Raw genomic sequence first — 12,223 nt, forward strand, 5'->3', positions numbered from 1 at the left:
CGATCAGTGTTCTGTTGGCGGCTTGGGCTCACCTCAGGGAGTTGTCCCTTGCACATGGCCTGAAAGTGGTTTTCTTGCCTGCATCGCATGCATTGTTGGCCAATCGCAGGGCATGGTCCCCTGTGCGGGTACTCGAAACCGCAGCGGTAGCATTGACAACCGCTTTGTTTACGTTGTGAGGAGTACCTGGGAGTTGGTCTGCTCTGAGCATTCGGGTATAGGGTGTAAGGAGTTATGGCTGCGATGACGTCACCCTTTTTGGGGTTCTCTATGGCTGCTGCTTGAACATCAATCCTTTCATACACCCTGGCCAAGTCCAGTACTTCTTTGAGGGATAAGGGCTTTTTCAGAAGATGTTTCCTGAACATTGGCGATATACATCCCTCTATGATGCGCAGCCTGATCGCTTCGTCATCGTTAAAGTTGGAGAAGTCGAACTTGATGATCTTTCTTTGGAGGCGGATGACAAATTCCCCTATCGATTCGTGGGGGAGTTGAGCACATTGATTGAAGGTATAGCGTTCATAGTCACGATTGGGTGTTATGACAACTTTTTCATTAATGGCTTCCAAAAGGCGCTGATAAGTGGCGCGGTATTGCAGGGGAATTGTGCGTACGATGTTTTTAATTTCTTTTCCCGCAACATTAGTGAAGATGCTGATTTTGTTGGGGGGGTCTTGGGTGCCAATGGCACCTATGAAGTCTTCGAATTCCTCACCCCACTCTTCCCATCGCTGACCTTGGTCATGGTGAGGGTTCAGCGTGAATGGGCTTGGCCTCCTCATGAGGCTGGCATGCAAGGTGAGGCTGGCATTGGCAGTGGGGGGTGTCCCTGCATCTGCAGCTGCCTGTGCTGGGTCAGTCATGGTTGTAATTTAGGTGGTGTGTTGGCTCTGCGGTAGATTGGAGCTATTGGCGGTATTCAAATGGACCTTCAATGTCTATGTTGCACGTTGATGCAGGATGTGGTGGCTTGGTAGTGGAGGAGGCTTGTGGCTCCTTTGCTGCTTGCCAGCGTGCTTGGCCTTCTCCAGTCACTTTGGGGTGTGACTTATGGTAGGAGTGTTCTGTGGGCATGCCACTCACTGGTGTGATCGTGCTGGATGTCACTGAGGCTTGTATTTGTTATCCTATTTGCTCTCTGAACATGTGCGGCTGAGAGCGTAGTGATATGGGCCAGGGAGCGTAGCGGTGCGGGCATGGTGATACGCTCTAGGCTTTACCAGCTGATGCGTGTCCTGGGTGGGCGCGGGTCTGCACATGGCTCTGTGCTCCTGCACTGCTCTCCCCCCACGTTGCCGCCTCTTACTTATCGCTGGTGGTTGGTGCCGCGATCCGGCGGCATTGCTCTGCGGTGGCCGGGCTTGAGGTCCCGCAATGTTCCAGTCTTCCTGCTGGGTCACAGTTCGGGGAGCAGCTTCACCTCTTGTTGCTGCAGGACTTCCGCGGAGGTCCCGCGACGTTCCAATTCTCCTGCTGGGTCGCGATCCAGGGAGCATCTTAACTTCTTGTTGCTGCAGGTCTTCGATCCTTCGGCGTCGCCGCACACTGCTGGGCTCATCACTGTGGGTGGCGGTCTTCTCCACTGCGGTCGGCAACCGCTTCACACTCTCATAACTATGTTACTGGGAACTTCAGTCCCTTGGTGATTTATGGCCGTTTGCCGCAGGCGGCATCGCCTGCCCCTCCTTTCGCGTTACCACACTGCTGCAGGCAGCGTTGCCTACTCCTCGTCTGCGTTACTGCTGGGAAACAGCCTGTCCTGCTGGGTGTTTTATTTCCACCCTCCTGTGCTGCTGTACGACGTGGGTCCTCGTCAACTTCGTCGTCAGTTGTTAGGGTTCAGATCCCTCAATCAGTCATTCGCCTTCATCAATGATACACGGAGCCCTCATTCATTGCAACCATCATTACTCCCTTACAAAACTTAACTGCCTGTCCCTCCCATTGTCCCTCCCCTTCCGCCCTCTTCCCGCCCTGGTGTGTGTGTGTGTTTGTCTCTTAAATGGGACTCGTCCCTTTATTCAGATACAACAATCATGGTGTAGCTTTATCTTATAAAAGGCCCAACAGCCATTGACTATACATTTATCATTACTAAGGCATTATACCTATGTAAGGTAACACAGTACACAACTGAGAACTTTCAATGGAATTTTTATAAGTGTGACTCCTATAACAATGATCATAATAGAAATAACTTTGCTAAATAAAGCTGCTAAAATAACAGGTACCATACATAGAGTGCAGTGGCTCATAGTCGATCACCAGTACTAAGCCAATTAAATGTATTTTCATTTCTAAAAGAGTGATTTGTTAAAAAAAAATATATATTTTTTTTGTTAAATGTCACTTACCATTCATTAGCTCAGTGGCAATGTGCTTGCCTAGGAAGCAAGACGACACTGAGCAACACAGGTTATCAAACATGATATTCCATGAAAAAGCTCATAGGGGCGAAACACGGCTATGCATTTCTTCTGTTACAGTATTAGTGACTTCCTTTGCTAGGCAACTAATTTTTCTTTTTGATATGATATGGAATGTAATGAAATATACAGATGCTATCGGCACATTTTTTAAAAAAACGAATTATTGCTAACTCATCTAATTAAACCGATGATAACTTGAGTTTTAGTGAACCCCTTTACTTTTAGTATACGGCACACGGTCAGATTGCCACTCCCTGGTAAACACACTCAGCAAGTATTCTTGATGTGAAGGGGCTCTTGAGGGACCCTCAGATGTGGAAACAAGGCACAATCACCACACACGAACTGATACGCCAGACACAAGGTTGTATTCCCAAAATCTAGGGTTTATTGCAAAAACAAATAGTCTCAGTTGGCCAAATGGTCTCACGCCCCGCGACGTGTGTCTAAGAGACCTCGGGGGACGCAAGAGAGCGAAAATCGTACATCAGTTACATATATACAAAATGAGCATTTTACAATCAGTAATGACACATTTGACACATTCGATGCCGCCCCTAATTCATTCCCTTTAAAGTGGAGGCGATGATTGACCATGGTGACGAATATGACACTTTAGATCACCATATTTAGTAACAGTTTGCAATCTCGAATTTACAGACACTATTCTTTATTTGTGAGAACACAGCACTTCTGTTTTCATGGACAAGCTGCGCGTAGGGGGACTGGCACATTCCAGGCCTTACTATCTCCTGGTTTTGATTCACACTCTAGAGGTCAGCTTGCTCTCCGGGGGCTCACAGCGCTCAGAGGGGGGGCCGTAAAGAAGAACATAATTCAAACCCTTTAATATTAGTTTTTTAGGAGACTCACTAGCATCCGTGTACTGATAAGAATGCCTTGCTCCCTGCTTCCAAGGATATGTGAAGGAGGAAAACAGGCTTTTCTGTCTGGCTCCTTGCACAATGTTTCAACATGTCTTTAATAACCTTGGACCATTGAAGCGGAATAATATCTACAGCAAAGCAGTTTTACATGAGGCAAAAGTGGCGATGTTAAAGAGAAGCATAAAGAAAACAAAATGGTGATTCTTGTTACCTTAAAATGGCCTCACTCTAGTTGAACTAATAGCTACGTAATAAGTAATGGGCATATATTCTTTATACTTTAAATGAGGCGGTTGGTCTTCGGCCAACCAATTATCCTGCATTGCCTTCTGTTCAAGGGGTGTCTACTTTTCTAGACTGACAGATGGATTTACCTAACTGTGGTGCAGGCGGCAGAATTATTGGTCATACCACTTGTTTACATGCAACTTATATATTATTACATCAAACTGCTCTGAATTAATTCAGAATATCTCGAAAGCATGCTACAAATGAAGTCCACCAATCGTTCAGTTGCGAATTACTTATGACAGATTGCTAAGCATGGTGCTCTTAAAACCCCCCAAAAGCAACAATGTTTCTCTTCTCTCTCGGAAATCCAATTATCACTGTAATTCTGTTCTGGGGCCATCAGTTACCTCATTGTTTATGCTAAATAATACGCCCCATAATTTGCTGATAAACAGGATATTAGTACATATGTTTTTAGTGTTGTACTTTTCCTTGTTGCCAGTGTGAACATGAACATACTTTTGGCTCTATGCTAATCATCTATATATGTTCTATATGAATCTATGGTGTTTCTCCGCAAGCCGATTTCATCGAAGCCCGGTTGTCTGGTCCCAGTTTTGGAACTGCAGGGAACCATGTTTTCCTCGCCCCGTTCATCATGCAGGGGATACCGCGCAACCCCTGTTCTCTCCCCCCATGTCCAGTCGGCTGCTCAGTGGGGGACAACCCCGGTTCCCTGACCTGCTCTCCGACATACACACATATGTATCCCATACACACATTTACACCCCTACCCCTCCCCAAGCCCCCACCTTGTATTTGTATTTTATTTTATATAGCGCCGGTAGCCCGACACTGCCGCAGCCACGATCAGCCCACTTCCTCCAAGCACAGTAAATGCATGCGTAGTTCCCCAACAAGCCAACTTGCGATGAAAGCAGCCTTTTAGGGAAATTGCTATGAGGAAAGTGGGCTGATCGCTCTATATTAAGTGTCGAAATTAGTGATGGTCAATGCATCAAATTTAATGATCTCATAGCTGGACCTTCATTACTGTTGATCCCAACTAATACTGCTCTCCTTTCTTTCCTATCAGGTTAATGATCTCAGACTTGTGTACACCACCAAACGGTGCTCCCGAAGCGTGAACAGTGAGTACTGGGAGCCAATGATAGCCAGCAGGAGGAGGAACTCTTCAGTTGAAGTAACATTTGCATCTGAGCTCGAGCGCTCCAAACCTGAAGCAGAGGTTGCTTTTTTGCATCACTCCAGTAGCAACAGCTCAATCCCTGCTTTTATTTACCCGGACCCCGACTATGCCACGGTTGTGGGGCACGAACAGCGGAAGATGCATTCCACTTCTCAAGTCAATAACAGGCGTGAAGGGCACAGAAAATGTTCTTCGGTGGGCACCATGAAAGAGGTGACTATTCCCCAGCAAACATATACTGATGGCCAGTGCAAGCGAACCACTGTAAAAAACCAGCAGGATGCAACTCCCTCACCAGTATTGTTTTACCTTGACCGGCCACCCCAGGCACCAAAACGCACAACAGTGATGGTTGATGAAATATTGAAATTGACAAGCTACCCACCAATTCCTTCTTACAAAGCAGACAATGTGGGCAAGATGAATGAGTGCCAGTGGCCAGACCGATTCAGGACAAACAATTGTAGTGGCAACAGCATGTACACAGAACCAGACCATAGAAGCAGTGCCATTTACCCGGATCCCCCAGATATTCAAGGGCAACAGGCCAAACGATCCTGGAGTCAGTCTGATATGAAATCCATTGCTCATCCTTCTGGTTCAGAGTTCAGACCCTTGGGGTATTATCCACCACTGAGCAGAAGGCAAAGCATTGCAAGGTATGCTTTGGCAAAACAAATGCTTACGCTTCCAACTGATGTCCCGGGTGCTCCAAGGGCCACGGAGAGATACGTTTACAGTGGGACGGAGTCGAGCGATTCAGAGTCAGAAGTCCTGAACCCCTATTACTATTCTCTGTTTGGTAAAAATGTAAGGTCTCCCATAGGCAGGGTCCGTCTCTCCTCTGGTAGCCTTCAGTTGGGTGGAGATGGTGAAGATGTTCCCCTCAATGCAGCTTGCACTGAAGAAAGGTCTTGCAGGACTTCCTCACATTACTATGTAACCTAGTACTTGCTTTAAAATGCACACTCATTGGCACCATCATGGCAACTCTTTGGCTATTCAAAAATGAAACATGGGTACAAGATACAAGGAAAAACCCAGCTGAGGACATACATGTTCTCCCATTTTCATGGCTGTAGCAAAGACCTTTGAAATGTATTAGCTCAGTAATGCATTAACATATTAAGGCAACACACAAGAACAGGCGCTAAAATTGGAAATGATAATATACTGCATTTTATATTGGATTTGAAAAAGAATACATTAAGATTATAGAGTCATTAAGGACTTTTAAACGATTGAAAAACATTAGGCTTAAAAGCATAATGTTTTTTGTTGGTATGAGAACAATATTCCAATGGGCACTAATAAAGAGCACTGCATTTGTCTTTGCAATGTTGTGGACAATCGTGTCCCAGCTCAACTGGTCAAAGGCGAAGAAGTTGACAACGGTAAGCACCACCAGGCACATCCTGCCCACCCCTGTGACACCTTGTTACACAGACCTGCTGGCTTACCTTACATGAGTCTCTAGAATTCTTCAAATGATGTGCTGCTCTCCTGCGTGCACTCTCCAACCAGGATTCGACAATGTCAGGAGCTGGGAGCTATTATGCTCCTGCTTATAGCCTAGAATAGACTGGCTACGTTCAACTCCCCAGGCCAACTGGTGACATACCAGGTGACATGAATTCTGGGTATTTGGAAATATGTTGGACACATCTAGAAGGAAAGTATTTAAATCATAATGACCCATATATATATATAAAAGTCAAAACATTATAGTTTAGCGCTAATATAGAACTTGGATTTTGAAGGTCGCTAAATACTAGCTCCCCAGAGGTAAACCCGGATTACTGGGTAATGCCAGATACACAGGAGCTGCTGTCAGCTTCTGCTCTACAAATACTTCTTTCAATCCCTGCGTCATTTATGCACAATATGTTTTCCAATGTTCCTTCTGAAGCCTGGCTTGATTTTCTTATTTTCTTATTAGAACCTTTAGTTCTGGTAATATTATAATCGTAGACATGCGCCTTTGCTGTCTTTTTTACCCTCGCCCCTGGCGTCACGTTACCAAAATCACCAGGGTAGTAGAAGTGGCCGCACACGCCACTTGTGAACCTGTGACATCAAAGATTATCGTCCCACCGTTATCTTAGACTCTTACCACCTCACAGTAAGTCTGTGGACGTGATTAATCATAGAGAGCCGATACACAAACGTACACTAATTGTATAACTAATACATAACGTTAAACATCACAGAGGTGCAGCATTAAAGCCACAGGAGGAATTATGGGGTCACAGTTGGTGACCTCTTAATGAGGACCTTGTCATGGGTTACAGGAGCACCGATTCTTGCCCCTACACTATGTTTATTGCAGTTTTCTGCAGGAGGGTTCCGAAGCACAAAAGCATTAATTACTCCACTCCTGTGGGTTCTACAAAATCCAGAGTTCACTCATCTGCACTGTGCAACGTTGAAGCTGCTAGGTTTGGTGTACATGGAAGTGTTCAAATACACCCGTATGTTGTATATGAACACATTCGTGTACACCAGCTTCAATGTAACGTTGATGCTGCTTGCTTTGGTGTACATGAAAGTGTCCATATACAACACACTGGAGTATATGAACACTTTCATTTACACCAAACAAGGCGTCTTGTTGCACTCCTCCAGTTTAACAACATCAAAAGGGTACTGTATTTGTGTGCATGTTTAGCGCACATATTAAACTGGTGGAGTGCCACAAAAATAGGCTTCCAAAAAGCCAGCTTCCCAATGTGGCGGTTGCTAGGTTGGTTTCCAACCCATCCCAGCGACCGCCACATATATTATGAAATTGGCGCATTCCTTCTGTCTTCGGAGGAACGCGCCAACTTCAGAATAGGTCTTAAGTACCGAAAAGGTCAGGAAGCCTTTTAACGTCCTTTTCGGTACTTAACACCTAAATGAGAATAGAGCCCTAATTGTTTTGAATTTCAGCGCTTAGATGGCCTGCCCATAGGTGATATACAAATACCAAAAGCAATCACATCAGGCTAGAGGTTGGGAGCGGGACAGAAGATACCTTGTGATGTTGGGGATTTGGGGTGGGTTGGTGAGCCACATACGGTTATATGTTTGGTCTATCAGTAGAAGATTACAGCTGCAATACTGAAAGAAGCGCTCAGAAAACAGTGTGCGTCACAGAAAGTGATGAGTGAGTGGGGCTAATGGGAGACGGTTAGGGAGGGGGGAAAGCAACTGAGTGGAGTGTGGGGGCCTGGAAAAAAGAAGGGGGGGCACATGTTGAGTGCTTGCAAGGACGTCTAATACTTTTTAATTCTGAACAATTTTGCCCGTTATGTGAATCATTGAACCGCTACTCTGCCTCAGGAATTTCCATTACTGGAAATTATTACTGTGAACTTATTGCCTGGATAAGGAGTTGGAACCCAAAAGGTTTAACATTTGCTGTGTCTACATATATTCGGCAGGGGGCAATGGGTGTTTGGTAACAAAGTTGTATTTTGACATGGCACGGCTAGTGGACCCAAAAGAAAGATATTGTTGCAACACGGACTGCGGCCACTGCCTAAGGCCATAGCTAGCGGGACCTCAAGAAACTATGTAACATATTCGCCCCTGAGGAAACTAAGATATAGCAAAACCCTTGAAATTTAGTACAAAAACATTTGTTAAAGAGTGTTAAGGTGATCAGATGTAATGCAACATCCCCTGAAATTCAGCACTCGCATTCCAATCAAGTCCACCTCAATGCGTGACACTAACCAAACAGTGATAGGAGGTAACGGCTAGGAGAGGACCTGGGAGTAAAGAAACAATTGAGGGGCATGGAGGGACCATGAAAAGAGAAGGGGGCACTTGGTGAGTGCTCATGAGGACAGGCAAGAGTTTGTCCACAGGCATGGGTAGTTCAATTCCGCTGTATGTGTAGTTTGCAGCCATTATCTGCGGAATATATGAGGAATATTGCAGTAATGGAGAGAGAGTGAAAAAAAGAAGTAATTTTACACCTGCAGTGATCCTATTTCCTAGGCAGGATGTAATGGAGCTCTGTGCCCAAGGCCATTGCTATTGGGCCCCCATGAAACCTATTGGTGCAACATGTACAGTCGCCATGGCCAAAGGCTAGAGGACCCCAAAGAAACCTCAGAGAGGTATGAAGGAATGGGGTAGTGTCAGTCATAGCATGTGCAAACCTACTGAATGCTGGTATGTTTAGACATAGTCAACTGCGTGTCCATCTCCACTAAGCCTTCTGCCCACAATGCCCACCCAAACCCAAGCCTGGGACAGGAAACGCAGGCAGTCACCCGCTGGACAATTGCATATAGAAAACTATTCAGGCTGTTGGTCACATCCTCAGCATTGCCCTCCTAGAAGGTCAATTAGACATGTAATGTTTTGGCCCTTTGCCTTGTGAAGGCTAGTGTGAAAAGGATACTGCTGTAGAATGTGCTTCTCTACATCTTGGTGGGTGCACACAAAAAAAAACAGGTTATGAAAGAAAACCTGATCAGGAATGCAATTGCATCAAACACAACCACAAGTCTTGGGGGTGAATGGGAAAGGACTAGGGAGGGGAAAAAGCAGTTTCGTGAGTGGGAGGGCACTTGGTGAACAATGTTGAACCTTGAAAGATTTCGTACAAGGACATATTATGGACAAAATAAAATACCACTGCCCTACCTACACATGCCCCCTTCCCCATTTTCCAGAATCCCATCCCCGAAATTCTGTATCATGAGAGATGCTTCGATGAGACCTGAATCCCTTCCTCCCCTTACGACCAACTTGTAGAAATGTTGAAATCCCCAGTATATATATCCATTTCTGTTCCCCCTTCCCTTTTCTAAAAGTGGCTATGAATGTGTGGAAATAAAGATTTATATATAAAAAGTTGCTGAATTTATATGTGCTTTTTGCTTTGTTTTAACAAGCCCATTATAACTATGAAGGGCACAGTACTGGTGGGGATGATCGCAAGTGAAGGAAATGGAGGAGTCGTACGACCACCGCACCTGGCCGGCCTATGCGCAATCACAATGGAAGCATCCGTAGGATGCCATTACGGGCCGCAAGTCTGCATCCACACAACCGCCTGTAAGCAGATGTAGGAGCGTACGTTTGTCGGTCGCACAACTTTGCACATGCGTATCTCTTCCTCTGCCGCCTGGTAACACCACCCCTGGCCAAGATATGTGAAGAAACGTGTGATGTACTTTTAGTAGGTGGAAGTGCTCACCCACGTTCTGCGGATACCTTTGCACGTGAACATCCCATCTACTGTACCATTCACACATTCAGTTTGTTTTGAAATGTTTGAGGCACCTGTGCCATACTTTTAATTATTCCGGGGATGCCAAGGGCATCCGACACCTATGCACATGGGCACAAAGTATTCCGGCCAATATGCGTCCTGCGGACAGCCGTTCCAATGCAGAACAATTGCGACATCACCATGGGAACAGAAACACGCTGTGTGTGGGCCCTTATTGGGAAGACACGATCCGGGCCCGTGCACATTTAAAAAATACTATTTTCTACAATGTATAGAGTGTTACAGTTAAAGTGCACCCTTACAGAGGTCCTACACTCTCCCTTCTCCATCTACTTGTTTTTGGGAAAGATTTAGGGCCACTTTCTTGTTGCACATGCTCCACACCAGTCCTATAAAATGCCACATCCCCAGCTGCGCTGCAATCCCTGTTTGACTTTCCAGAACAGAGCAGCTGTGCACATTGCTTCATGCAGAAATTGCTTTGTGACCGATTCTATGCCTGGAAAGTACCTTTCCAAGTAATGGTGACCAGGACTGCTCTTACTACCTCTGACTCAGCAGCACCCACACCCTCATCACCATCACCTCTTTCTGAGGGGCCTGAACAAGGGAACAGGCGTAATAAGGTAGATGTAAATCAAGAAAGAAACGAGGATAGAGTAGAGCGATTCCCCATTGCCTGCAGCCAGCGTTAGTGGAGGGTGTGGAACTATTTACCAACCAAATCTCATGCTAACCAGGAGAAATGCACCCTTTGCCAAACCTCCCTTCCTTTCCTTTCCTTCTGTGGCGTGTGTTAGAAGAACAGGAAAAATGCAACACAACCAGAAGGGGTTGGGGGAAGCCAAAAAGGCTCTTTTCAGAGTCACCTTGCACTGTTCTAAAATAGATTTTCAATAAAAGCATGCAGGCGGTGCTGCAGCCTATAAGCATCGCGTATAGGGTGGTGAACAATGGGCGGCGCGACTCTGGCAAAAACATTGTACGCATTCCCAAAATGAAGTGGTGGCTCTGAAAAGAGACTTTCTGTGCTGTTTGTGTGTATAAGGTTGGAAGTGGTGAACAACCACTGGGGAAATGCTTGCTAAATGTGCAAGAAGCGCTGCACTGCATTTTGGATCTTACGCAGAAATTGCCAGCATCAGTCAGATGAACTCCATCTGACCAAAAAATGTTGCTACTACGAAATGTAATGTTGTCATTGTGGAAGGAGAACATGCCAACATCTCGCAAAAAGGTGCAAACAGCCTTGTTCACATTGCGCCGCGCTTTCTCAATTTGTGGGCCACACAAGGAAGAATGCAGCCACATCTGTCTCTGGGCAATGCGAGATAAAATAAAGTGCGACTTTCGAAACATTGCCATAAGTTGCCGAAATGTCTCCTTCATCGCAAACTGCAGTGAGATGCCGCTAACATGTCCTAAACTGTTCCCTCCACAATGAACAATAATGTCTGGATGATCAAGCATCAACAAACTGGCACAAAGAGGACCCACATGCAGCCACTTCATCGCACATATTCCGTACCAGTGGACATCGACATTATGGAACCCAAGGTGTGGAGCCAGTGCACAGCATTTACCGTAAACCTTTAACAAATGTATCCAGGAGTCGCCCAAAAGCCATATAGTCCGCCTACAAAATGGCACTCCCATACCCATAGCCATGTGCAAACACACCTTCTTGCACAATCTGTTGTTACACACCATGCTCAAGAAATGTAATTGACCAATCCCAAATCGCACACAGTCCCATTTCCATGCCAGCTACCATGGAAAGACCCAGCTGTAGCACATGTGCACCTTGAAATGCCGCGGCTTTCGCAAACATATGGTCCTGTGTGGGGTTGGGAGTGCACAAGCACATTTGAAGCAGGATAGATTATCACCTCTTTGTTGGTAGTTGTGAATTTTTTTTTCCGTAAAGCGACTTGTAAAGAAACACCTTGTTGTTTTGTATTTGTTGAGGATTGCTCTCTGCTTTTCCTCCTTACTTTATTACCCGAGCTTCTGCAAACTACTAACTACTACTACTACACAAAACTATTTTCAATACAGGGAAAAAAAAATATCAACTGCACTGACAAACATCAGATTAGAAGCACTAAGGTTCTCATGGGCACAAAAGAACATCCCAGCATGGAACAGAGAAGCAGACATAGACCTGATTGGATAATCCATAGTCCCATTTCCATGGCAAGCATATTAAGAAGCACAGCATGTGGCATTT

At 45.5% G+C, this 12,223-nt stretch overlaps 1 protein-coding gene across 1 annotated transcript in view; it reads left to right on the top strand.

Annotated features, from left to right (window-relative positions):
- The window catches only part of FRMD7 (FERM domain containing 7), a 762,724-nt gene extending 753,140 nt beyond the window's left edge, over window positions 1-9,584 (top strand). The window contains exon 12 of the mRNA XM_069612841.1: window positions 4,647-9,584. Coding sequence (XP_069468942.1) covers window positions 4,647-5,708 — 1,062 coding nt within the window. The 3' untranslated portion in view covers window positions 5,709-9,584. The remainder of the gene's footprint in view (window positions 1-4,646) is intronic.
- The last annotated feature ends 2,639 nt before the right edge of the window (window positions 9,585-12,223 follow it).

This window comes from Ambystoma mexicanum, chromosome 5p (genome assembly GCF_040938575.1).
Source record: "Ambystoma mexicanum isolate Mex_15411 chromosome 5p, UKY_AmexF1_1, whole genome shotgun sequence".
NCBI classification, from domain to species: Eukaryota; Metazoa; Chordata; class Amphibia; order Caudata; family Ambystomatidae; genus Ambystoma; species Ambystoma mexicanum.